This window comes from Hypanus sabinus, unplaced genomic scaffold, assembly GCF_030144855.1.
Source record: "Hypanus sabinus isolate sHypSab1 unplaced genomic scaffold, sHypSab1.hap1 scaffold_902, whole genome shotgun sequence".
Lineage (NCBI taxonomy): Eukaryota > Metazoa > Chordata > Chondrichthyes > Myliobatiformes > Dasyatidae > Hypanus > Hypanus sabinus.
In genome coordinates this window covers 37,953-65,572 of record NW_026781755.1, presented here as the reverse complement: position 1 = coordinate 65,572, position 27,620 = coordinate 37,953, and the positions used below count along the sequence as shown (strand labels likewise).

Sequence of the window (27,620 nt, the reverse complement as noted above, 5' to 3'; positions counted from 1 at the left end):
GAATTTGCTTATGAGAAATTTGTGTGTTTTGACTGCTGGTGCACATCTGATCATGTATGATGATTTTAACAGCTTGAAAGAGTTGGTTTTAATTGAAGAATTCAGAAGGTGCGTCCCTGATGACATAAAGATGTATTTCGATGGAAATGATGAAACATTTTCATATGAGTTGAATTGTCTTTTCCTAAACCTTACTTATATTATATTTAATTATTTGGATGGAGGTTCGGAGTTATTAGCACTACTGTATACGTACTTAACATTATTGAATGGCCCATGTTGGTTAGTGTTTTTTTTTCTGAGGTCTTTTTTTTCTTTTTATTTCTTTGTTCATCAATGTTATGAGTTTGGGAGGTTATCTATTTTTATTATTATATATCTGAATGTCTATTTAAACTGTTAAATATGTACTCCCAAACAATTTGTATTCACGTTTCATTTATGTTTGTTTAAAATTAATAACAAGATTTAAAAAGAGAGCAAGAGAGAAGAATTGGTCAAAATTGATTTGAAAAGAACACGGGCAGGGATGAAAACAGAACAGCAATGGCTGGAATTTCTGGAAGCAATTCGGGAGGCACAGGGTATATGCACATCACAAAGAGCAAGTAGTATTCTAAAGGTAAAGTGTGAAAACCGTGGCTGATAAAGAGAAACCAAAGACAATGTAAGAACCAAGGAGAGGGCACAGAGCAAAAATTATTAGGAAGTTAGAGAATTGGGAAGCTTTTAAAAACAAACAGAATGCAACTAAAATAATTAAGAAGGAAAAGATGGAATACATAGATGTGCTAGCCTGCAATATTAAAGAGGATACCAATTTTTTCTTCAGGTACATATAGTGTAAAAGAGAGGCTGAAGTGGATATCGGACCACTGAAAAATGATGCTGTAGATGTAGAAATGGGGTGGGGCTGCAAGGTGATGGCAGATGAACTGAATAAGTCTTGTACGTCACTCTTATCTCTCGAAGACACTGGCAGGAATATGGAAGTCCCAGATGTCAGTGGTCAGAATGTGTAAAGTTACGTTACACGGGAGAAGGTTCTTTGGGATACAGAGATGGTCTGAAGGTAAATAGGTCACCTAGATCAAATAGTGTACACCCCAGAGATCTGAAAGAGGTGGCTGAAGTGATGTGCAGGCATTAGCATTGATCTTTCGAGAATCGTTAAGGAAATAAAATCCAAAGATTTTTCCTTCACTGCTTCCCCTCTCCCAGTTTCACCCATCACCTACCACATCTTCCACCCCTCCAACCCCCACACTTGCTTCCTCTGACGTCTCATCTTTTTTGTTCCCAGTCCCGATGAAGGGTCTCGGCCCGAAACGTCGACTGTTTGCTATTTCCCATATGTGCTGCCTGGCCTCCCAGGTTCCTCCAGCATTTTGTGTATGTGTTACTTGGATTTCCAGCATCCACAGATTTTCTCCTGTATTTGATAAAAGCAAAAGCAGGGTCATGTAATATAGTAAGAAAACAGTGGGAAGTGAGAGGATTGGAAATCTTTTACATAACCAACAGGAGACAACAAAAATAAAACACACACACACAGGAGAGACATGATGAAAAATTACGGTAAGTGATCCAATAATATCAGGTATCAAAAGTTGTTCAGATATATAAAGAGTAAAAGAGAGGGAAGAGTTGATATTGTACCACTGGAAGATGATGCTGGCGTGTTAGTAATAGAGCAAAGAAATCGCGGCCGAATGTAACAAGTATTTTGTGTCAATCTTCACTGTGTAAGACACATGCAGAATAATACTATAAAACATAGGAGCAAAATTAGGCCATTCAGCTCTATTGAGTCTGCTCCGCCGTTCTATCATGGCTGATCCCGGTTCTCACTCAACCCCATGCACCTGTCTCCTCGGCATATCCTGTAATGCCTCGACTGATCCATAAACTATTAGCTTTTGCCTGAAATGTACCCACAGACCTGGCCCCCACCGCCGTCTGTGTCAGAGAATTCCACAGATTCACTGCTCTCTGACTAAATAAAATCCTCCTCAACTGCTCTAAAAGGTTGCTCCTCCGCTTTCAGGCTGTGCCCTCTGTTATGGCTACCCCCACCATAGGAAAAGGCCTCTCCTCATCCACCCTATCCGGACCTTTTCCACATTCAGTGGGTTTCAGTGAGATTCAAGATTCAGGATGAGGTTTATTACAACAGGCATTTGGCTTGAAATTTGTTGACAGCAGCAGCAGTTCAATGCAATACATATTCTGGCATAGATAATAATAATAAACTAATTAAAACAATAATCAACAAGTAAATCAATTATGTGTGATGAATATTTTATTAAAATGTGTAAACACAGAAATACTGTATATTGAAGAGTGTCCAAAGCTTTCAAAGTCCATTCAGGAATCGGATGGCAGAGGGGAAGAAGCTTTTCCTGAATCACTGAGTGTGCGCCTTCAGGCTTCTGTATCTCCTACCTGATGGTAACAGTGAGGAAAGGGCATGTCCTGGGTGCTGAAGGTCCTTTATAATGGACGCTGCCTTTCTGTGATACCGCTTCCTGAAGATGTCCTGGATACTTTGTAGTCTCGTACCCAAGATGGAGGTGACGAGATTTACAGCCTTCTGCAGCTTCTGAACACCCTCCACCCACATTTACTAAACATAAGTCAGTGCAGGAATACAGGCCCAAAGCTGGCAAACGCTTCTCATGCTTAACCCCTTCATTCCCGAAATCGTCTTCTTGAAGATCCACTGGACTCTCTCCAATGATAACACACATTTTCTAAGATAGAAGTCCCGCATACTCTAACTAACGGAATGTTAGCCTTCATTGGTAGAGGGATTGAATTCAAGAGCAGGGAGGTAATGCTGCCACTATACAGGGTACAGGTGAGGCCGCACCTGGAGTACTGTGTCCAGTTCTGGTCTCCATACTCGAGGAAGGATATATAGTACTGGCTTTGGAAGCAATGCAGAGAAGGTGAAACAGTTTGATTCCAGGGATGAGGAGGGATTGAGTCGCCTGGGACGTTTCTCTCTGGGGTGCAGAAGAATGAGAGGGAATCTTTTAGAAATACCCAGAATTTTGAAAGGGATAGATAAGATAGTAGGAAAGTTGTTTCCATTGGTAGATGAGAGTAGAACTCGGGGACATTGCCTCAAGATTCAGGAGAGAAGAGTTAGGACGGAGATGAGGGGAAACTGCTTTTCCCACAGAATGGTGAATCTGTGGACTTCTCTGTCCAGGGAAGCAGTTGAGGTTTCCTCACGAAGTATATTTAAGATAGAGTTCGATAGGTTTTTGCAGAATAAGGTAATGAAGGGTTATAGGGAAGAGGCAGGTAGATGGAGCTGAGTTTCCTGACGGATCAGCCATGATCTTATTGCATGGCGGGACATACTCAATGGGCCAATGGCCGACTCCTGCTCCCATTTCTTATGTTCTGACGTGCGGCCTGAGGAGTGTCTTGTAAAGTATCAGCATTATCTCCTTGCTGATATATTCTACTTCACTTTAAATAAAGCCAGCATTGTATTTGCCTTCTTTACCACAGACTCAACCCGGAAGTTAATCTTCTGGGAGTCTTGCCCAAGGTCCTGGTGTCGTAGTGACGTCAGCGCCGGACTCCGTAACGGAGGTTCCCGGGTTTGAATACAGTCGGTCCTCTCCCGAGTACGCTTTCCATCCGTGCCGGGTTGAGTGTTGAGCTCGCAATTCGACCTCATAAAATAAAGAAAAATACTGTGAAATGTCTATGTGAGGAGAAGCTCCCTACACAACCTTCCGATTCGCGCCTTGTAAGGCATGGAAATGCCCGACGCTGCCCCGAGTCAGTCCTGAGTCGAGGACATCATCATCATCATCATCAGGTTTCCTTCTGTACTTCTGTGGCTTGAACATTCTCCCCAATCACATAACAGTTCACTATTGTTCCTTTTGCCGAAATGTACTACCGTACTTTTCCCAATATTGTATTCCATCTGCCACTTTCTTGATCGTTCTTCAAATTTGTTTGTGTCCTGCTGCAATCGCATTGCTTCGTCAGCACTACCATCGCCTCCACCTACCTTTGTATCATCCACAAACCTTGTCACAAAGCCATCAGTTCCATTATCCAAATCATTGACAAACTGTGAAAAGTAGCGGTCCGAATACTGACCCCTGAAGACCACTAATCACTGCTGGCCAACCAGAAAAGGCCCCTTTTATTCCCACTCGCTGCCTCTTGGCTGTCAGCCATTCCTCTATCCATGCCAGTATTACTTCTGACATTTATCCTGTTAAGCAGTTTCATGTGTGACACCTTATCGGAAGCTTTCTGAAAATCCAAGTAAATGATATCCACTGCCTCTCGTTTGTCCATCCTGCTTATGGTTTCCCCGAAGATCTGTAACAGACTTGTCAGGCAAGATTTCCCTGTATAGAACCAAGCTGGCTTTGACATTATATCATTAGTCTAGTACACCAAAACCTCAACTGTTATCATGACTCCACACTTTCCCAGCCACTGAGATTAGGCTAACTGGACTATAATTTGCTTTACTTTGCCCTCCTCCCTTCTCAAAGAGTGGATTGGCATTTGCAATCTTCCTGTCCTCAGGGACCATGCCAGAATCAAGTGATTCTTGACGTGTCATGACCAATGCATCTGTTATCTCTCCAGCAACCTCTCTCAGGACTCTGGGATGTAGTCCACCTGGTTCAGATGACTTATCCACTTTAAGAACCTGTGTTTGCCTCAAACGTTTTCCTTTGTAATAGCAATGGCACTCACTCCTGTTCCCTGACACTCACGGATCTCTGGCACACTGGTGGTGTTGAATTCATAACAACACTTGTTATTATGAATCCCTGGGTTTTGTTTGCTGTGGACTGTCATTTTAAGAGAGAGAGACAGAGATTAGGATGCCGACTCAGTCTGACTTGCAGCTTGTTTACATCGCTCGCAGCTTGTTTAGTTTTATCCGAGGACACAGACACTCAGAGTCAGACAGAGACGAAGGAGGAAAAATGGAAGAATCGAAACCAGGGAACTAGTGGCCAAGGGTCACTGTTTGGAACCTTCCTATGCCCACAAGGGTGGGTTAATTATCGATTCGCCGTACATCGAATGTGTGGTTGTCACCTCGTTTGATCCTTAACAGTGGATCGGATTTGGGGTATCCTGTGGAGACCACTTATGTGTTAACCCTTGCCTGGCTGTGGTGTGGTAGTTCACTTGAAGATGATACCCCTTGTGACAAGTCACTTTCGATGATAATTTGTATGTGGATTTCGAACGATGACGGATAAAATCTCCAGCGACTGTTCTCTCGTTTTACCACCGTGGAACCTGTGCAATTCTACATATTTGCCTTCTCTCGCCATTTACCCTGGATTATAACTCTCTCTCTCTCTCTCTCATCGCCTAATCTGTAGTTCAACTGAACTTTCATACTTTATCATCTCAAGACTGTAAGCCTTGTTTCCCCCAAGCTCAATAGTTTGGGAGTTACATTTACACACATTTATAAACTTAACACTGTTAACTTCTGTTTATCTTGTTTAAGTTGCAATTTTACAAGTAGATTCTAATAAAGACAGATTTAACATCAAAACCAGACTCCAGGTGTAGTCTATTGCTGCTGGCTTGTTTCTAAAGCATTATGGTTCGTAACAAATTTGGGGGCTATTGATCGATGAATTATTGATTTGATTGGGGAAATCCCTTTTAATTTATTTGTGTGTGGAAATCAGCAGCAATGGACATTTATAAATTTCTGGAAGCGCCAACCCCTGAGGCATTACGAAAAGCCAAAAAGAATGAATTGCTGACTGTTGCTAATGGGCTGAATCTTAAGCAGGTAAGGGGGTGTGAAGGACCAGGGCAAGCATAAAACTAGGAGAGGAGGTAAAGGTAAACCAATAGGGGTTTTATTATAAAATATAGGCATCCACCCCCTTGTTCAGAGACTGGGATCCCTGTTTCAACCAGTAATGATGTGCATTGCAATGTGTTCACCTCTCAGTCCTCGATTCTCTAAATGAAAGGGTTATCACATTTGATCTTTCTTTATATGATTACACAACCATTTCAGGGATCAGTCTGTTGAAACTTCATTGCACTCTCTAATACAAATACTCTCCAATCACTTTTTTAATCCTCTGTGCAAAAAATGTCCATCTTCCGCAGCCCCGTGTTGCCCCAACCACTCACCTCCTACCCCCGTCATTGGCCCCACTTGCAGGTGAACCGTCTGTCGGTGTTCCCCGCCCCCCCATGTGAATCCCTCTGCTCACCACCACCGTGGGCTCAAACATTTCCACAGATATCCACCGGGACAAACATTCTGTCCGCTCCCTGTCACACCATCTTTTTCCTTTCAATAAAATCCCTCCTCTCCCTCCCCAGGGAGCTGGCATCAGACCGACGGGCCGAGCGGTCTCCACCTCTCGGCGACACATCAGACTCCGGCCGCAGGAGACGCTTCACAAACGCCCCAACTTCCCTTGGAGGGAAATGGAAATAAATCAAAAAACGGACATTTACTCCGCTGTGATGTGGCCGGAGCGGGCGGCGAACTCAGCGGGGGTAACGCCCCATCGACTTGTCCACCTCTGCGACTGGTGGTAACAAGGGATTGACATCGCTTTGCACCAATGGGAATAGCGCAGCCCCTGAATCCTCTGTTGACAGCGGTGGGGGAGGGCTGGTCACGTGATTCTTAGCCAAGCTATTAAACTGATAAAGACTGAGCACACCAGCGCATGGATGACGTAAGACGCTGTGCACGTAAGGGCAGATCCCGGTGTGGGAAGCCCATGCGTGACGTCAGGCTCGAGGGGGGTCTGTGCGACATCACCTGTGGGGATGCGCTCTCATTTAACTGCACCTTAGTGCGTTTCTTATGATTTCAGAGGGACAACAACATTAATCACGGGTTTCATTACTGAATCCACTGTTGTGAGATGTAAAGTCACCTGTTATGTGTCCGGCTGGGACGTGTTGTTTTGGGGGCTATTGATCGATTAATCATCTATTTGATTGGGCATATCCCTTTTGATTTATTTGTGTGTAGAAATCAGCAGCAGTGGATATTGATAAATTTCTGTAGGTTGGATGACTGAGTGAATCCCTTCCCACGTACTTCCTCATCCAGGTCATCCACTCTTGGTCTTCCTGGAATCATTCTTTGAAACTTCTGCAGACCCACTCCAATACGAACACATCTTTTGCTCAGATAATAAATCGTAAGTACAGGTCGGAATCTGCTCATAATCCACCAACAGTGATCTGCCCAATGCGTTATAAAGCTATAGTATCGCATCCCTGCTCTTATATTGCTAACATTGCAGTTGTCATCCTTAATCAACTCAATTTGCAAGCAAACCTTTAGGGCCTCTTGCTCAAGGACTCACAAGCACTTATGCACATCTAATTTTTTCAAGTTTCTCCCATTTATTTTTTTTCTACGCCCAATTACTTTTACCAAATGTACATGACATGCATACACTGTATTTCAACTGCTACTTTGCTGGCATTCTCCAGACCTATCGAAGTCCTTCTGCAGACTCCCGCTTTGCTCTAAACTATCTGTCCCAGACCTATCTTTGTATCAACCGCAATGTTCGTCACCAAGGTATCAATTCCGTCATCCATAACATTCAGATTTAACATGAAACGATGCGGTCTCAATACTGACCCCTACAGAACAGCATTCGTTACCGACAGCAAAACAGAATTGCCCACATTATTCTGACACTTTCTCCCTTGTCAGTACAAGTTTCTTCCCTGTAATTCCATGAGCTGTGATCCTGTTAAGCAGCCTCACGTGCAGCACCTTAGAAACATAGAAAACCTGCGGCACGTTACAGGCCCTTTGGCTCACAAAGCGATGCCGAACATGTCCTTGCTCTAGAAATGCCAAGGGTTACCTACAGTTCTCTGTTTTTCTAAGCTCTGTGTACCTATCCAGGAGTCTCTTAAAAGACCCTATCGTGTCCGCCTTCACCACCATTGCCGGCAGCCCATTCCAAGCACTCACCACTCTCTATGTAAAAAAAACTTACCCCTGACATCTCCTCTGTACCTACATCCAAGCATCTTCAAACTATGCCCTCTCGTGCTAGCAATTTCAGCCCTGGGAAAAAGCCTCCAACTATCCACACGATCAATGTCTCTCATTTTCGTGAACACCTCGATCAGGTCACCTCTCATTCTCCTCCACTCCAAGGAGAAAAGACTGAGTTCACTCAACCTATTCTCAAAAGGCATGCTCCCCTATCCAAACAACACCCTCGTAAATCTCCTCAGCACCCTTTCTATGGCTTCCAAATCCTTCCTGTAGTTTGGCGACCAGAACTGAGCACAGTACTCCACGTGGGGTCTGACCAAAGTCCAATATAGCTGCAACATTACATCTCGGCTTTTAAACTCAAGCCTGCGGATGATTAAGGTCAATACACAGAATGGCTTCTTAACCACAGAGTCAACCTACATAGCAGCTTTGAGTGTCCTATGGACTCCGTCCCCAAGATCCCTCTGTTCCTCCACACTGCCAAGAGGCTTACCATTTATACTATATTCTATCATATTTGACCAAAGCAAATGACAAACATCACACTTCTTTGGGTTGTACTCCATTTGCCACTCTTCAGCCCAGGTTTGCAGACTATCAATATCCCCCTGCAATCTAACCCAACCTTTGTGTCATCAGCAAATTTACTAACCCATACCTCCACTTCCTCATCCAGGTCATTTATAATAGTCACGAAGGGTAGGGGACCCAGAACCGATCCCTGAGGCAGACCACTGGTCACCGACCTCCATGTGGAATATGACCAGTCTGCAACCACTCTTTGTCTTCTGTGAGCAAGCCAGTTCTGGATGCACAAAGCAATGTGCCCTTGGATCCCATGCCTCCTTACTTTCTCAATAAGCCTTGCATGGGGTACCTTGTTGAAGATCATCTGAAAATCCAAGCAAACAACATACACTGCTTCTGCTTTATCTATCTTGCCTGCTATTTCCGCAAAGTATTCAAAGAGATTTGTCAGTCAAGATTTCCTTGAAAGAATCCGACTGACTTTGGCCTACTTCATCATGTTTCACCAATTACAGTACCCAAAAAACACACTCTTAGTACACTCTAACATCTTCCTGACAACTAAGGTCAGACTAACTGTCCAATGATTTTCTTTCTTGTGCCCCCTCTCTTCTTAAAGACTGGAGTGGCATTTGCAAAAGTCTGGTCCACCAGAATCGTTCCAAAATCTAGTGATTTGTGATCGATGATTACTCATCACTTGAAGAGAAAACTAAGGGGGAACTTCTTCATTCAGAGGCGGGGAGAGTGTGCACCGAGCTGCAGAGCAAGTGGCACGGACGATTGTAATCTTTAAGAGAAGTTTGCTTAGGTCACTGGATGATAAGCATATGGAGGGCTATGGTCCAGGTGGAAGTTGTTGGAACTCGGAAGATTAATGCTTTAGCACGGACTAGACTGACCGAATGGCATTTTCCTGTGTTGTAGTATTTTATGACTCTAATGCCTTCACAATCTCTTCAGCTACCTCTTTCTGAACTCTGCGGTGTCTTATCTACCTTCAGGCCTTTCAGCTTCAACAACACCTTCTCTCCTTGGTAAAAGCATGTATCCTCACTTCTGCCCCAGGTACTGCTGAATGTTTGGCTTTTATGTAATAAATTTAATGACACAACTGTAGTGGGTGACTTCACTCTGCAGGAGGATTGGGAAAGTCAGATTGGCGTGAGATCGCAAAAGAGAGGATGTATTGAATGCTAACGAAATGGCTTTTTAGAGCAGCTGATGGTTGAGCCTACTCGGGGAACTGCGATCTTAGATTGGGTGTTGTGTAATAACCCAGATCTTATTAGGGAGGTTAATGTAAAGGAACCAGTAGAAGGCAGTGATCATAAAATGATTGAATTCCTACTGCAATTTGTGAGGGAGAAGCACAGGTCAGATGCATAGTATCACAATGGAATGAAAGGGAATTTCAGAGGCATGAGAGAGGTGATTCCCCAGGTGGATTCTGGTGGAGATGACGCCAGAACAGAAATGGCTGACGTTTCTGGGAATAGTTCATAATGTACAGGATAGATATGTCCCACAGACATAGTGCTGACAAAGGAAGTGAAAGACTGTACAAAAGAATATTAGGTAGCAAAAGTGAGTAGTAGGTTGCATAATTGGGTAGCTTTTAACATCCAACAACAGGCAAATTAAAAATAAAAGCTATAAGGGGAAAGGTGAAATAAGACAGCAAACTATAAATAATATCAACCAGTTATAAAATATATGAAAGGGAGGCGAGAGTTGATATTGGACCACTGGAAAATGATGCTCATGGGGTACAAATGGGGAAGAGATGGTAGATGAACTTGATAGGTACTTTGCATCCGTCTTGTCTGTGGAAGACACCACCAGTGTGCCAGAGATCCGTGAGTGTCAGCGAACAGGAGTGAGTACCATTGCTATTACAAAGGAAAACTTGCTAGGCAAACTCAGGTTCTTAAAGTGGATAAGTCACCTGGACCAGTTGGACTACATCCCAAAGTCCTGAGAGAGGTTGCTGGAGAGATAACAGATGCATTGGTCATGACACGTCAAGGATCACTTGATTCTGGCATGGTCCCGGAGGACAGGAAGATTGCAAATGCCAATCCAGTGTTTGAGAAGGGAGGAAGGCAAAGTAAAGCAAATTATAGTCCAGTTAGCCTAACCTCAGTGGCTGGGAAAGTGTGGAGTCATGATAACAGAAGAGGTTCTGGGGTACCAGGAGACGAATGATATAATGTCAAAGCCAGCATAGGTTCTGTACAGGGAAATCTTGCCTGACAAGTCTGTTACAGATCTTCGAGGAAGTCATAAGCAGGATGGACAAACGAGAGACAGTGGATTTCATTTACTTGGATTTTCAGAAAGCTTCCGATAAGGTGTCACACATGAAACTGCTTAACAGGATAAATGTCAGAAGTAATACTGGCATGGATAGAGGAATGGCTGACAGCCAAGAGGCAGCGAGTGGGAATAAAAGGGGCCTTTTCTGGTTGGCCAGCAGTGACTTGTGGTCTTCAGGGGTCAGTATTCGGACCGCTACTTCTCACATAGTTTGTCAATGACTTGGATAATGGAACTGATGGGGTTGTGTGGCTCAGACTGTGGGAAGAGATTCACCACATCATCTCACCTAGTGACTCACCAGTCAGTTCACACTGCAGAGAGGGATTTCACCTGCTGTGTCTGTGGGAAGGGATTTGCTCAGTCATCTAACCTACAGAGACACCAGCAAGTTCACACTGGGGAGAAGCTGTTCACCTGCTCAGACTGTGGGGATGGATTCACTCGATCATTCAACTTATAGGGACACCAGTGAGTTCACAGTGGGGAGAGGCTGTTCACCTACTCAGACTGTGGAAAGGGATTCACACAGTTAGGTAGCCTACAAGTACACCAGTTAGTTCACACTGGGGACCGGCCGTTCACCTGTTCAGACTGTGGGAAGGGATTCACCACATCATCTCACCTCGTGACTCATCAGTCAGTTCACACAGCAGAGAGGGATTTCACCCGCTCAGATTGTGAGAAGGGATTCACTCAGTTATCTGATCTGCTGGGACACCAGTGACTTCCACTGGGGAGAGGCCGTCGACCTCTGAATGTGGGAAGGCATTCACACGATTATCTCGACTATTAAAACACCAGCAAGTTCACACCGGTTAGATGATGATCGTCTACTCAGACTTTGCGAAGAGATTCTCTCAACCGTCTTCACGAATGCTGCATCATTGTGTTCCACTGGGGAGAGGCCGTTCACCTGCTGTGAATATGGGAAGGGATTCACTCAATAATCTAACCTTGTAACACACGACTGGGTTCACATTGGGGAGAAAGTTCCAATAAGCTGCAGGCTGGATATTAGTCCATCCCCATTGCTGAATGCAATTTCAAGAGTGACTGGGGGAGCCTAGTACAAAAGGGCATGACTCAAGGTTTGCAGGGCGCCCATGCAGAACAGAGATGTGGAGAATTTTTTTTAGTCAGAGGGTGGTGAATCTGTGGCATTTTTTTGCCACGGGCAGCAGTGGAGGCCGGGTCATTGGGTGTGTTTAAGGCAGAGATTGATAGGTATCTGAGTAGTCAGGACATCAAAGGTTATGGTGAGAAGGTGGGGGAATGGGACTAAAGGGCAGATTGGATCAGCTCATGATGAAATGGTGGAGCAGACTCGAAGGGCCAAATGGCCGATTCTGCTCCTGTGTCTTGTGGTCATATGTGATTTTTTTTCTCATGTGCGTTATTCTTCTTCCTCCTTCTGTCCAAGGTAGTGTTAATCTCAGTGGGTTTGAGTGTAAATAGACTTTTCTAAACTTGTCATTTCTGTTCTTACTTATCTTTGTAAATTTTATGATCGTAATGGGACTAAGATATTTTCATTTAAAAAAAGTCAATCTCGGTATTGATGGAAGTGTTTATTGCCTTTGTTGTACTTGTTGATTTTTGAGCTCTGTTCCGCAGTTTTTAAAGCCTTGAAATAAATTTTGTCACAGGTTTTCTCAATATTGCACTACTTTCTGTTGTCTTTGCTTGTTGATTTCCCAGATACGTGGTTATCAAGAGTCCCAAAGAAGGGTATTGGCCTGAAATGTTGATTCCCATCCACAGATGCTGCCTGACCTGCTGAGCTTCTCCAGCACTTTGTGTGAATTTCTCTCGATTTCTTGCACCTGCAAGTCCTCTTGTTTCCCAGATATTTATATGTTTAGTGAAATAACAAGCTGGTCGTGGGGTTGTGTGACTCTGTTGGTGAAATATTAAATAAAATCATTAGATAAGAGGTGGCATAGCGTTGGGCAGTGTAGAATCTGTGGGTCGTATTAAGGAACAGCAAATGTACAAAAAATCCCTGATGGGAATTTTATAGTGACCCCAAAACAGTAGTAAATATGTGGTCCACAAATTACAATGAGAGATGGAAAATGAGTGCCAAACGGGCAATGTTACAATAGTCATGGGGATTGTCATGCAGGTGATTAGGAAAATCAGGATGGTGTTGGTCTCAAGAGGAGGAATTCCTAGAATGCCGACAAGATGCTTTTTAGAGCAGCTCGTGATTGAGCCCACTTGGGGATCAGCTATTCTGGGTTGGGTGTAGTAATGAACCGGAATTAATTAGGTCACTTGAGTCCAAAGAACCCTCAGGGGCAAGTGTTCTTGATCTGATCAAATTCACCCCGATATTAGAGAAGGAGAAACTAAAGTCGATGTGGAATAAAGAGAATTAGAGAGGCATGAGAGAAAAATTGTCAAAATTGGTTTAAAAAGAACATGAAAACAGAGCAGCAATGGCTGGAATTTCTAGAAGCAATTCAGAAGTCACAGAGTGGAAGTGGTATTCTAAAGGTAAGGTGACAAAACCGTGGCTGATAAGAGAAACCGAAGACAACATATAAAACAAAGAGAGGGCACAGAACAAAAATTACTATAAATTGGAGGATTGTGAAGCTTTTAAAAGCAAACAGAATGCAACTAAAATCATTAAGAAGGAAGGAATACTTAGGTGAACTAGCCAGTAATATTAAAGAGGATACTATTTTTTTCTTCAGGCATATATAGTGTAAAAGAGAGACAGAAGCGAATATCAAACCAATGGAAAATGATGCTGGAGAGGTATTAATGGGGTGAGGGTGAAAGATGATGGCTGATGAACTGAATAAGTATCGTACATCACTCTTATCTGTAGAAGACACTGGCAGGAATATGGAAGTCCCAGATGTCAGTGGTCAGAATGTGTAAAGTTATGTTACTCGGGGGTATGTAGAAGGAAAGATGGGCAGTAATTTTTTTACTGGAAGGAGAAACCGATATTCATGCCTTCCTGTTGGAGCTCTGCAGGTGGAATATGATGTGTTTCTCTTCAACCCTGAGGCTGTCAAGTTGAACAACTCCAGCCATAGCAATTCTGCCATCATCCCTGCTGGTGTCCCCTTCCAATCAACTTTGGTAAGCTCTTGTCCCGTGCCTCCGTAGTTCCCCTCACCCTACTAATAATGATGCATCTTGTTGTACCTTTCCTCTCACAAAGTGCAGGGTGAATTGCAACATGTTACGATCACAATGTCCACGTGGTTCCTTTACCATAAGCTCCCTAATCAAATTTGGTTCTTTGGACAACACCCATTCCAGAATTAACATTTTTTAAGAGGGCACAATTACAAGCAATTCTAAAAGCACCTCATTAGTATTTTCCAATTTCCCTCTCTTGAGATCAAGCACCAACCTAATTTTCATAATCTATCTCCACCCATCCCACTGATGGACGATTCATCTCACTCTCATTGGTGGGGAGATGCTCAGCATCCTTACCAGGATTAACCAGCCTCCGGGACAGATACTTTTCCCAACCAGTAAGGCTGATAAATATCTCTACCCTCTAACCCACCCTTCCACAACACCAAACACCTCTACTTTATCATTTCCTGTCTGTCATCTTATATGCAGGCATCCAATGCCGAGCGTCACTTTATGAACATACAATCAATCCGTGCACAGTATATAAACCGTGGATATATGTTGTTACTATTGTGTTTTTGTGTTGTATTGGAGCCGGAGTAATAATTATTTCGACCTCGTTTACACGTGCCTGCTGGAAATGGAATTAAACAACTCTGAATCTTGAGTAAATATTTCAGCAGGCTGCAGCGTTACATTTCTGTCTCTCAGCGTTATTGCGGCAGAGCGCCACCTGGTGACAATGGAGTCCACAAATCGGGGGTCCTGTTATTGTGGCAAATCACCACCAAGTGGTAGTGTTGTCCACAAAAGGGAGAGGTTTACAGCGATAGTGAAGTGGACTGGAAGCCAACTGCAAGTGGATGAAGTGCCAGACCTGCCCGAGACCACTTTCCTCACCACTAGTCAGGGTCCCAAACAGTCCTTCCATTTGAGGCAACTTTTCAACATCGTGCTTGTTGGGGTCATCCACTGTTTCCGGTTTTCCAGTTGTGGCCTCCTCGACATCAGTGAGACCCGATGTAGTCTCTGCATACTGCACTCTGTCCCGCTGAGTTTCTGCAGATGTTGGAGATGCAGAGTCACAGACACAAAATGTTGGAGGAAGTCAGGAGTTCTGGTAGCTACTATAGAGGGGATGAAGCAAAACAGAGATTTCCTGCCGAGACCCCTCATCAGGACTGGAAGTGCGGAGAAGCCGGAATAAGATGGAGCGGGGAGTGGAAAGAGTCCAAGCTGGTAGGTGATAGGTGAAGCCTGATAAGAGTGAAGGTGAGTGGGTGGGGGAGGTGGGAGATGAAGTGAGACGCTGTGAGGTGGTTGGTGGAAAATGCAAAGGGCTGAAAAGGAGGAATCTGATAGGAGAGGAGAGCGGACAATGGGGAAGAAAGTAAAGGGGAACCAGAGGGAGACGATCCGCCGTGGAGAAGAGAGAAGTGAGGAGACATAATGGAGGAGACTGGCGTGTGGGTTGATGAAATGAAAACATGGAGATAGAAGTTAAAGATATCGATGCTCATGCTACCCGGAAGTAATATGAGGTGTTGCTCCTCCAACCTGAGAGTGCACTCATCGTGTTAGTTAAACAATGAAACGGAAGGGAGAGTGGATTAATGATTTTCCCCTGGGATCCCTATTAAATCAATCCTCTCTCACCTTAAACCAGTCCTCTCTGTTTGTTGATTCCACAAAAGTGGAGTAAAGGAAAAAATAAACATAGAAAACCTACAGCATTATAAAGGCCCTTCGGCCCACAAAGTTGTGCTGAGCATGTCCCGACATTAGAATTTACGAGGGTTACCTATAGCCCTCTATTTTTCTGAGCTCCATGTACCTATCCAGTAGTCTCTTAAAAGACCCTATCGTAGCCGCCTCCACCACCATTGCCGGCAGCCCATTCCACACACCCACCACTCTGAGTATAAAACTTACCCCTGACATCTCCTCTGTACCTGCTCCCAAGCACATTAAACCCGTGGCAGCCATTGTAGCCCTGAGGAAAAGCCGCTGACTATCTACAAGATCAATGCCTCTCATCATCTTGTACACCTCTATCAGGTCACCTCTTATCCTCAGTCGCTCCAAGGAGAAAAGGCCGAATTCTCTCAACTGCGCACTTTCTCCGTTTCTGTACACTTATAGTTTGGAACACCTGCATAATGTCGGCCTCATTAGTAAGTCTTCGGAATCTGTTGAATTTATAACAGTGCTAGTGTACAGTAGAGAGTCAACTCAGGCCTGCTAAACCCTACCACTGATTCTGTTCCACGACTCTCCTTTTAAATCCTCCCCTGTTGTTCCCCTCTCGTTCTCCCTGCAGAATGGGTTGCAGTCACCACTTTCTGGGGGAAGAGGTTCCCCTTGAGTTATCTGCAGACTGCAGCACCCGCAGTAACAACAGGGTTTAACTGCTGCCACTGTCTGTAAGTAGTCTGTATGTTCTCCCCGTGAATGGGTGTTCCGGTTTCCACCCACATTCCCAAGACCATAACTTCCAGTCAAGATGGTGCAGTTCAAGACTGCAGTTCTCTCCAACATGTTCTTCGCCCCTCTCATCTCTGGACTGATGAAGAATGACTTTGCTAGTTAACCTCCTTATTCACGACTCATTTCCATATTATGGGTCATTTTCCCTGCTTCTAAAATTTGTTGAAAACACCCCTGTCCTTTAAAGACTGAAAGCAGAATGGGGAACCACCTGTCGGATGTTCAACGAAGCAGGGTCAGAAACCCGAGGGAAGTCTACACAGGGCAGAGAGTGGGGCTTTGGATTCTGAACGTATGATGAGAAGGGAAGCAGCAACGGGGCGTGGCAACGAATGACAGAGTAGCAACATTTGGAAGCTGATTGACAGAGAATGTAATTTGGTTGTCTGACTGATGGCACAAACAATGACTGTGGTGAGGTGCTCCACTGGTTGAGGAACATGTGTTGGGAATGGTTTAATCTGCTGGGGGAGTTGATCGTGTTTGGTTATCCCGTAATATTATAACCGGATGGTTATTATGGATTGTCCTATCTGAAATAATGTATTGATTATCATATAATATGTAAGATTTTGACACTAAAACTGTATCGGGCTTGAATTTATGGTACCTTTGTGAAGTGATGGGCATTCATGAGTTTGTATTTTAAAGCAAGATTTTGGTGAATGATATTTGCCATTTGTTTGTACCTTTGTAAGTAATCAGATTGAGTTAAACTGCTGCAGGATCCTGGAGTGTGTTGGATTGTGTCTGGTTTCTCTGGCATTTTCTGCACTAACTGCCTCGTTTGTTAATATTTCATGTATTTTTGATGTTTTTCCCCTTTTGTCAAACGTCCTTTATTTCTGCAAGGAACCCCTTTGTTTTTTGGGGAGAGGTCACCAACTCCCACTCAGGTGCTCAAGGCTTCCTTGTCACCATCTAGTCTACTCAGATCGTTGGGATGTCTCCCATGGAGGGTCATACTCATTCCACTGGTTAATGTTTTCTTCCAGAGTGATGATTTATTGTTCTGAGTTGGCCTCACATGTACGTGTTCTGGTCTGTATTTCTTATCACGATTGCAAATACACACATGGAGAGCTGAATCCTGTTCATTTTTGATGAAAATATATACTTAAAAGTTTTATCTGTTTTTCTTGTTTTTTTTTATTGAAGTTCATCGTCAAACAAACATTTCCAGAAGGTGTATTTCAGACATTGTAGATATATATCATATAATCATATATGTCACAAATCTCAGCATTGAATTTATCTGAGGTATACACTTATAGAAAAGGGTGAAAGAAAAAACAAGCAAAAGGAAAAAAAAACTATGTACAAGTAGGGAGTGATCTTTTTTTTAACAACATATTAAATGATTTGTGAGAATAAAATCAGGCCTATGAGGCATTATGTAGTTAAACCATTTTTCCCAGTATGAATCAAATTGTTCCAGATTATGATTATCTTCTCCATTTTGTAAATGTCCATTGTAATTTCCATCCATGCATTTAACCTTGGGCTCTCCTGTGATAACCATTCCCTAGTAACAGTCTTTTTACCAGCCGCCAACCACATATTCATTAAATATTTATCTTTTTTCAACCATTCTTGAGGTTTATATACAAAATATATGGTCTTGCTCCCCAAGGGTATTTCACATTTAAATATGCCATGTCGGGCATTGTGTATCCCCCTACAATAGTCTTTGATAGCAGGGCAGTCACAAAAAAATATAATAATGATTTGCATTTCAATTTCCACAGTTTCTCCAGCAAACAGCGAGGTTACTATCATAATGGGATTTCTAAGAGGGTGTAATAAAATATCTTATCAAGTTTTTCTGTCCGAACTCCCTCCATTTCTGTGAACTGGTACACTTCCATTGATACCTCCATATTGTTGTCCATTCTTCCTCAGATATAATTATCCCTCCTTCCTTCTCCCATTTTGTTTTAAAGTATGAAGTATTTTAAGATTTGACAAACACTTATTCCTTATTAAACCCTTATTCATGCTTGAAATAATTTTACTACCGTTATCTGAATTATATGCTTTTCTAAACAGCTCTAACATGCACGTACTTGCCTTGGTTACAATTTTAAGCATCCTATTGACATAGTGTCGCATCTATAAATACTGATAAAAATCTTGTTTTTCTAAATGTTTCTCTTTCAGCATTTCAAAGCTGAACAGTGTTCCTTCTTTCATCATGTTGCAAAGAACTGTTATTCCTTTAGCTGCCCAGTCCTTAAATCTAGCATCCAATTTATTTGGTGTAAAATCCGAGTCATATGCACACCATTTAAGAATTGCAGTATCTCCCTGGAGAATATATTCTTTTATAGTAGTTTTCCATATTTTAAGAGTCAATTTCACCCATGGATTATCAATAGTATTTATGTACCTTTGCAAGTTATTATCAGCCAAAATTGCTTGTATGGGGAAGGCTCCTCAATGTTTTTCCATTGAGCGTCATACGATGGGTCGCTCCAGCATATCACAGCTCTCAACTGTGCTGCAAAATAATAACCTCTAAGAGAAGTTAGGCCACATCCACCTTTTTCCTTTGCTAATTGCTAAGTTTTGAGATGAACTCTAGGCCTTTTACCTTGCCAAATATACCTTGATAACATCTTGTTCCATTCATTGAATTGATTTTGATTAATCTCTATTGGTAGGGTCTGAAAGAGCTATAACAGTCTGGGCAGTGTATTCATTATAATAGACTCAATCCTTGAACTGAAACTAAAAGAAAGGAATCAGGTTCCATCTTGCTATATATTCCTTAATGTTCTTTTTATATAAAGGCTGATAATTACATTCTGATAATGTTGCCTAATCTTTTGGCATAATGATGCCCAAATATCTGAAAGACTCTGTTTGCCATGCCCAGGGATACCTACTTTCAATTTCTCTTTGTGGGCTATAGTAATAAGAAAGTAATTGGTTTTTATCTATGTTGATCTTGTATCCTGATAATTGACCATATTGTTCAAAGGATTGCATCAATTTAGGTAAAGAGTATGTTGTTTGCCCTAGATAAATCAAAACGTCATCCACGTAACAAGCCAATTTATGCTCTGTCCCTTTACTAGTAATTCCCCATTTTGTCTGATGTATTGAGCTAATGGTTCCAGATATAATGCGAAGAGTAGTGCTGACCATGCACAACCCTGTCTTGTGCCCCTTTCCAGGGTAAGACTATTTGATAAATATCCATTGATTTTAATCCCAGGGGTAGGGTTGTCATATAGTGCCTGTAGTTTTAATAATTGTTATGGAAAACAAATCTATGTGAAAATGTGTAAAGAAAATTCCAATTAACCAAATCAAATGCCTTTTCAGCGTCCACGCTTATCACTATTGCTTTGATTTTTTTGTATATATGATCCATAATGTGAAGTATCCTTTGTATATTGTGCAAACACGAGGAAATCTGCAGATGCTGGAAATTCAAACAACACACACACAATCCTGATGGAACACAGCAGGCCAGGCAGCATCTATAGGAAGAAGCACTGTCGATGTCTCAGGCCGAGACCCTTCGTCAGGACTAACTGAAAGGAAAGATACTAAGAGATTTGAAAGTAGGAGGGGGAGGGGGAATTGCGAAATGATAGGAGAGGATCGGAGTGGGTGGAGTGAAGCGGAAAGCTGGAAAGGTGATTGGCAAAAGTGATTCAGAGCTGGAGAAGGGAAAGGATCATGGGACAGGAGGCCTAGGGAGGAAGAAAAGGGGAGGGGAGCACCAGAGGGAGATGAAGAACAAGCAGAGTGATGGGCAGGGATGGGCTAAGGGGAGGAGGGGCATTAACAGAAGTTAGAGAAGTCAATGCTCATGCCTTTCTTTCTCCCTTATCACTATTTTATCACATTTGCCGTCTTTGCCAGCTCGGCTTTTTGCTGTTCAGTTAACACAGCTACTTTCTCTATGTTCAGCTCCACCTCCCGTTCTGCGGTGAGTCCGGCCTCCGCATCGTCATTGGCTTCCATGAGTTTCTCGGCTTCTATTGTGAGCTTATTGAAACTCACTCTGAGCTCCTCTTCAGACATGTCTTCATAGGTCCTGGTAATGCTGTCGGCCAGACGAGAAAACAATCTTTTTGCTGTCATTCTCTCTTGCTTGAGTTGCTCAACTGATTTCCCAATAGCTTGGTCAGCCATGTTTGATTCCCTCTGCAGGTGAAAGCACAACTTTTTAGTGATGCTTTGATGTTTTTTTTATCTCAACTTGATTTCCTTCCTTTTCCAGGACTCCAGGTTATTGCTCTTGCTGTTCCAGCTCAAAGCTCCCAGATTTCTGTTTCCTGGTCAAACAGTTTTGTCAAGTCTGAGCAGGTGAACAGCCTCTACCCAGTGTGAACCCGCTGGTGTATTTCGAGACCAGATGACCGAGTGAATCCCTTCCGACAGACTGAGCAGGTGAATGGCTTCTCCCCAGTGTGAACTCGATGATGTACCAGTAGGGTAGATGACTGAGTGAATCCCTTCCCACATTCTGAGCAGGAGAATGGCTTCTCCCCAGTGTGAACTCGCAGGTGTTCAAGTAGGTGGGATGACCGAGTGAATCTCTTCCCACATTCTGAGCAGGTGAACGGCTTCTCCCCAGTGTGAACTCGCTGATGTACCAGTAGGGTAGATGACTGAGTGAATCCCTTCCCACAGACTGAGCAGGTGAACGGCTTCTCCCCAGTGTGAACTCGCTGATGACTCAGTAGTTTGGATGACTGAATGAATCCCTTCCCACAGTCTGAGCAGGTGAACGGCTTCTCCCCAGTGTGAACTCGCTGATGACTCAGTAGTTTGGATGACTGAATGAATCCCTTCCCACAGACTGAGCAGGTGAACAGCCTCTCACCAGTGTGAACGCGCTGATGTATCTTCAGATTAGATGAGTAAGTGAATCCCTTCCCACAGTCTGAGCAGGTGAACAGCCGCTGCCTGGTATGAACTCGCTGATGTTTCTGTCTGCTGGATGAATCAGTGAATCCTTCCCCACATTCTGAGCAGGTGAACGGCGTCTCCCCAGTGTGAACTCGCTGATGTCTCTGTAGGTTGGATGACTGAGTGAATCCCTTCCCACATTCAGAGCAGGAGAATGGCTTCTCCCCAGTGTGAACTCGCAGGTGTTCAAGTAGGTGGGATGACCGAGTAAATCTCTTCCCACATTCTGAGCAGGTGAACGGCTTCTCTCCAGTGTGAACTCGCTGATGTCTCTGTAGGCTGGATAACTGAGTGAATCTCTTCCCACAGACTGAGCAGGTGAACGGCCGCTCCCCGGTGTGAACTCGCTGGTGAGCCATTAGGTCAGATGACAGAGTGAATCCTTCCCCACAAATTCAGCAGTTGACCAGCCTCTGCCCAGTGTGAACTGACTGGTGTGTCCACAGGTGGGAAGACCGACTGAACCCCTTCCCACACACAGAATAGTTGAATGGCCTTGCCCAGTATGTAGCTTCAGTTGAGATTACTGAGTGAGTCCATTCCCAGTGTCTGAGCAGGTGAACGGTCTCTTCCCTGTGTAAAATGACGGACGTGTCAGTTGGTCAGATGATCGAGTGAATCTCTCCCCACAGTCTGAGCAGGAAGGATGGTTGATTGAATCTCTTGTTCCTTAAATATCTAAACAGAGACAGCACAACTGGTGTGTTGTGTTTGAATTCCCATAGACAAATTCCTTGTCGTTTTTAACCTGTAAAAAAATTTAAAATCCATCAGTGGGTGAAGGACAACATTTGATATGAGATCACTTGAGTTGCCAAGGTTTGATTTGGTATCACACTGTTACAGTGAAGCTCAACACAAGTTGGAGAGCGAAATCATCTTCGAACCGGGCACAGTGCTGGTATCTGGAAAAACCCACAAACTCTCTGATGCTCTATAAGAGTGGGGTATTTCTGCCATCTCCAATATGTGACGGCTCAGTTTGACTCTCTTCAATGGTATTATTCCCTGTTCCCACTGAGCTGAAAGGGTATCAGGCCCCACAGTAACAGAAACCCTCTCATGGCGCATCAGCGCCAGACTTTGAGATGAAAGGTCCTGAGTTCGAATCCGGCCGGCTCCCCTGCACGCATTCCATCCGTGCTGGGTTATGAGCTGGTGATCTCTTTGGCCCCTCACCCAGCAGAAGGTAATGGCAAACCACTGCAGTAACTTGCCTCAACGTTAGAGAGACATGGAGAAACTCTGGAATTGAGGATTTCTCCTACTCAGATATATGGTTGGTCTGCACAGCTCTTAAAGGAATTCGAGTGAATGATAGTATTATTTAAGGTTCTTGTCATGGAAAAGTACAACACAGAAACAGGCCCTTCCAGTTTGTGTTGAACTATTTAAACTTTCTACTCCCATACCCCTTTCATCCAAGTACCTATGCAAACCTCTTAAATTTTGAAATTGAGCTCGCATGCACCACTTCTGCTGGCTGCTCATCCCACACCCGGATCTGTGTGAAGAATTTTCCCCTCATGTTCCAATTAACCTTTCACCTTTCACCCTTAACCCATGGCTTCTGGTTGTAGTCCCACCCCATCTCAGTGGAGAAAGCCAGCTTGCATTTACCCCATCTATAACCCTCATAATTGTGGTATACCTCCATCAAATCTCCCCTCAATCTTCTACCTTCCAAGGAATAAAGTCCTGACCTGTTTCAGTCTCTCCTTATAACCCAAGTCCTCCAGACCTGGCATTTCTCTGAAATCTCTGAACCCCTTTTACATCTTTCCTGTAGGTTGATGACCAAAACTGCACTCAATACTCCAGATTAGGCATCACCAATGTCTTGTACAAAGTCAACATAACATACCATCCAGTACTTTGGTTTATGAAGGACTATGTGCCAAAATCTTTCTTTCCGTCCCTATCGAACTGTGACACCACTTTTAGTGAAACATAGGCCTGTATTCCCAGATCCCTTTCATCAACAACACTCCTACATGTCCGACCAGTCACTGTGTAAGACCCACCCTGGTAGGTCCTACCAACATGCAACATCTCGCACTTCTCTGCATTGAATTCCATTTTCCATTTCGCAAGCCATATTTCCACCTGGTCCAGTTCGCACTGCAAGCCATGATAGTCTTATCACAGTCCGCTGAATCCCCAGTCTCGGTTTCATCCTCCAATTTGCTGATCCCTAACCATCTTATCATCCAGATTACTGATATAGATGACAAACAATAACAGATCCAGCACTGATCCCTGTGGCTCACCAATAGTCACAGGTTCCAGTCAGAGAGGCAACCATCTGCTACCATACTGGCTTCTCCCACAGACAGTGTCTCATCCAATTTACTGTCTCATCTTGAATGCTGAATGACTGAACCTAATTGACCAACCTCCCATATGAGACTTTGTCAAGTGCCTTGCTAAAGTCCATGTAGACAACATCCACTGCCTTGCCTTCATCCACTTCCCTGATAACTTCCTCAAGAGACTCTGTAAGACTGTTTAGACATGACCCACCATGCACAAAACCATGCTGTCTATCCTTAATCAGTCCACATCGACCCAAATACTTATATATCCGGTTCCTGCACATATGTTCTAATAACTTTCCCACTACTGATGTCACGCTCAATAACGTAACATTTTCTCGTTTCTCCTTACAGCCCCTCTCGAACAGTGGAACAACATTGTCTGTCCTCCAATCCTCCAGTGCCTCACCTGGCACTACGGATTATTTCAATATCTCTGCTTGGACCCCGACAATTTCTGCACTTGTCTTCCGCAGGGTCCGAGGGAACAACTAGTCAGGCTCTGGGGATTTATACATGCTAATTTGCCTTAAGCCAGCAAACACCTCCACCTCTGTAATCTGTCCAGGGTCTCTGAATTTGATGCTGCCTTGCCTCACCTCTATCGACTCTGTGTCCATCTCCTGAATAAATACGGATGCAAAACTACTATTTAAAACCACCCCCATCTATTTTGTCTCCCGTACAGATTACCATTCTGATCGTCCAGAGTGGGCATGTTTCTGTTCTGACCTTCTCCATGTTTCTGTGACAGAGAAGCTGGCCAAACCTGATTGGAAGGGGAATCTGGTAGGAATGACGATGGAGCAGCAATGGCTGGAGTTTCTGGGAGCAACTCGGGAGGTGAGTGATAGACACATCCCAAAGAAGTGGAAACATTGGAAAGGCAGGAGGACACAACTGTGGCTGAAATGAGAAGCCTAAGCCAACATAAAAGCCAAAGAGAGGGCAAATAATAGAGCAAAGAACATTGGGAAGCTTATAGAAACCAACAGAAGTCAACTAAAGAAAGTCAGATGAGCTCAGGGTGTGGGAGTATGATATTGTAGTCATTAATGTGTCTTGGTAGCACCCAACAGCCTGAGGAATTTAGAGGAACAAAATATCCGGGGCCTCGATATCAGTTGAAAACAAAGGTTCCCTGCACCAGTTACCTTTCAACATTTATTTTGGTAGGTGCATACAAACTCTGCACCCTCAAAATTTCACTTCTGAAGAACCCCCACTTACCAAGTACTCCTTTGCAGAAAACAGCCTGTCCCAGTCCACACTTGTCAAATCCTTGCAAATACCATAAACATTGATCTTTCTCCAATCTAGAATCTCAAGAGAGGTCCAGACCTCTGTTTTTCAATACTTACTTGGAATCTCATGGCATTATGATCACTAGACACAAAGTGTTCCCATTCACTAATTTTTGTCACCAGCCCTGGATCGTTTCCCAACAGCTTATTGCACAATTCTACGCCGGATGTTTTACGTACTGATTAAGGAGCATTTGACAAGCTCTACCCCAGCTAGTCCTTTTACAGTATGGGAGTCCCAGTCAATATATGGAAAGTTAAAATCACTTACTATATCAACTTTTTTTTTCTTGGTATAGTCTGTGAACTCTCTACAAATTTGTTCCTCCAGATTCCTCAGACTGTTGGGTGCAACCAATTCCCAGTAATGCCTACGATATCACAATTCCATGCCCTGGGCTCTTCTGGCTTTCCTACAATGCTTCTTGCATCGTGATTTCCACAGCTCAACACATCCATCGCACCAGGCTCAAGCATTTGATGCTGACTCTGTCTGAGCTCTGAACAACAGCTGTCTGGTGTCAAGAAAACAACCTCTCCCTCAGTCAGAAAAACCTCTGACGCTGAATTTTGTGGTGAGGATGCAGGAAAGGTTTTCTTCTGATGACTCTTCCATGAAGGTCATGTTTGTGCAGGTGTCACTGCACAGTAGAACAGTGCACCACCACTCCAGAGTCTGCTAAATCTTCCTGAATGTTTTTTACAGTCAAACGGGGGTTTTGATTTGCCTTTCCAGCAATCCTACGAGTAGCTCTTTCGGAAAGTTTTCTTGGTCTTCCAGACATCAACTTGATGTCCACCGTTCCTGTTAACTGCCAGTTCTTAATTACATTATGTACTGAGGAAACAGCTACCTGAAAATGCTTTGCTATCTTCTTATAGCCTACTCCTGCTTTGTGGGCATCATTTATTTTAACTTTCAGAGTGCTCAGCGGCTGCTTAGAGGAGCCCATGGCTGCTGATTGTTGGGACAAGGTTGGAGGAGTCAGGATATTTATAAAGCTTTGCAATTTGTACAGCCTGGCCTGTCCTAATGATGATTGCAAACAAGCCATAGCCCTAACAAGCTAATTCAGGTCTGAGACCTTGGTAAAATTTAACTGAGAGTTCAAATCTCTTGGGGTGCCCGAACTTTTCCTTGGTGCTCCTTTCCCTTTTTTCTCCCACTCTAAAATTGTACAAAACAGAAATAATACACTAAACTCCTGATGAAGGGTTTCGGCCTGAAACTTCGTTACTACCTCCTCCCATAGATGCTCTCTGGCCAGCTGAGTTCTGCCAGCATTTTGTGTTTTTAATAATACACTAATCTTGCTTAAAATGTTGAATATTTTGTCTTTAATTTTGAGACTTTTGGAGACCAGTTCACCTTCTACTCACTGAACTATTCACAGTAACAGGAAGTTTGACCAGTGGTGCCCAGCCGTTTGCATACCACTGTATGGGATGGGGTGGAAAGCGCGGGGTGTGACGGGAGAGAGGAGGAGGAGGAGTGGGACTGACAGGGAGCGAAGAGGGAGAACGCGTGGGGTGAGTGGTAGATTTAGAGGGTGAGAAAGAGGGGAAGACAGTGTGGGATACGGGAGGCAGCGGGGAGAGTGTTTGAGAGAGGTGGGAGGGTGGGATGTAGGGAGAGAGAGAGAGAGGTTGAGAGCTGGAAATGGAGGTGGTTACAGAGTGGCGGAGGTGAGTGAGTGAGAGACAAGTTTGATTGAGGTGCGTGAGAGAGGAGGAGAAGGAGAGGGGAAGACAGAGGGCGACTGATATTGAGAGTGGGATGGCGGGTGATAGGGGTAGGGACAGGGATTGTGGAATGGGAGACAGAATGGAAGAGAAACAGATGGAGAGATGGATAGAAGGGGAGAGTGAGAGAGAAATGAAAAGAGGCATGACAGAGTGAGGAGATGAAGAGAAACAAGAGAGAGGAGTACAATTTATTACTAGAGGGGTAGAGAGAGTGGCAAAAAAGGAGAGCGCAAGGAAAGGGGTGAAAGAGAGTGGGAGGCTGGTCAAGTAGCAGTGTAACTGAGAGGGATAGGGAAGAGAGAAGCGGGAGGGAGAGAGGCGGTGAGGAAGCACGGATGATTGAGAGGGGTGATGATAAGGAAGGGGTGAGGGAGAGTTGAGAGTGAGGGAGAGAGGGAGCAGGAAGGGAGGGCTGGAGTAGAGGGCCCTATGAGGAAGACGGACTGTGAGGAGGATGTGGTGAGGGAAATGGGGTAAGTAGCTCGGGGTGAGGGAGAAAGGCAAGGAGATTGGTGTGTATGATCTGAATTGTTAGATTAACTATTTATCCAGTACCCAGTTGCAGGGTCATTAATCACGTATGTTCACAAGTCACCGAACAAATCCACCATGCGATTACGGTTCCATGCTGGGAATTATGAGTGTGAGGGCAGCTTGCTGTTCTCGGTGTCGGATGTGGGAGGTCCTGGAGTCTCCCAGCCTCCCGGACGTTCACATTTGCGCCTGGTGTGTCGAGCTGCAGTTCCTAAGGGACTGTGCCAGGGAACTGGAGCTGCAGCTCGATGACCTTCGTCTGGTCAGGGAGAGCGAGGAGTTGATAGAGAGGAGTTACAGGCAGGTGGTCACACCGGG

General features: G+C 44.0%; 1 protein-coding gene across 1 annotated transcript in view; it reads right to left on the bottom strand.

The window, feature by feature from the left end:
• LOC132390452 (zinc finger protein 271-like) overlaps positions 1-21,471 on the bottom strand; it is a gene marked incomplete at its 5' end in the record, with an annotated part of 135,808 nt that extends 114,337 nt beyond the window's left edge. The window contains 2 exons of the mRNA XM_059963068.1: positions 20,339-20,635; positions 20,890-21,471. Of these exons, the coding sequence (XP_059819051.1) occupies positions 20,339-20,635; positions 20,890-21,471 (879 nt within the window). The remainder of the gene's footprint in view (positions 1-20,338; positions 20,636-20,889) is intronic.
• Positions 21,472-27,620: the final 6,149 nt, after the last annotated feature.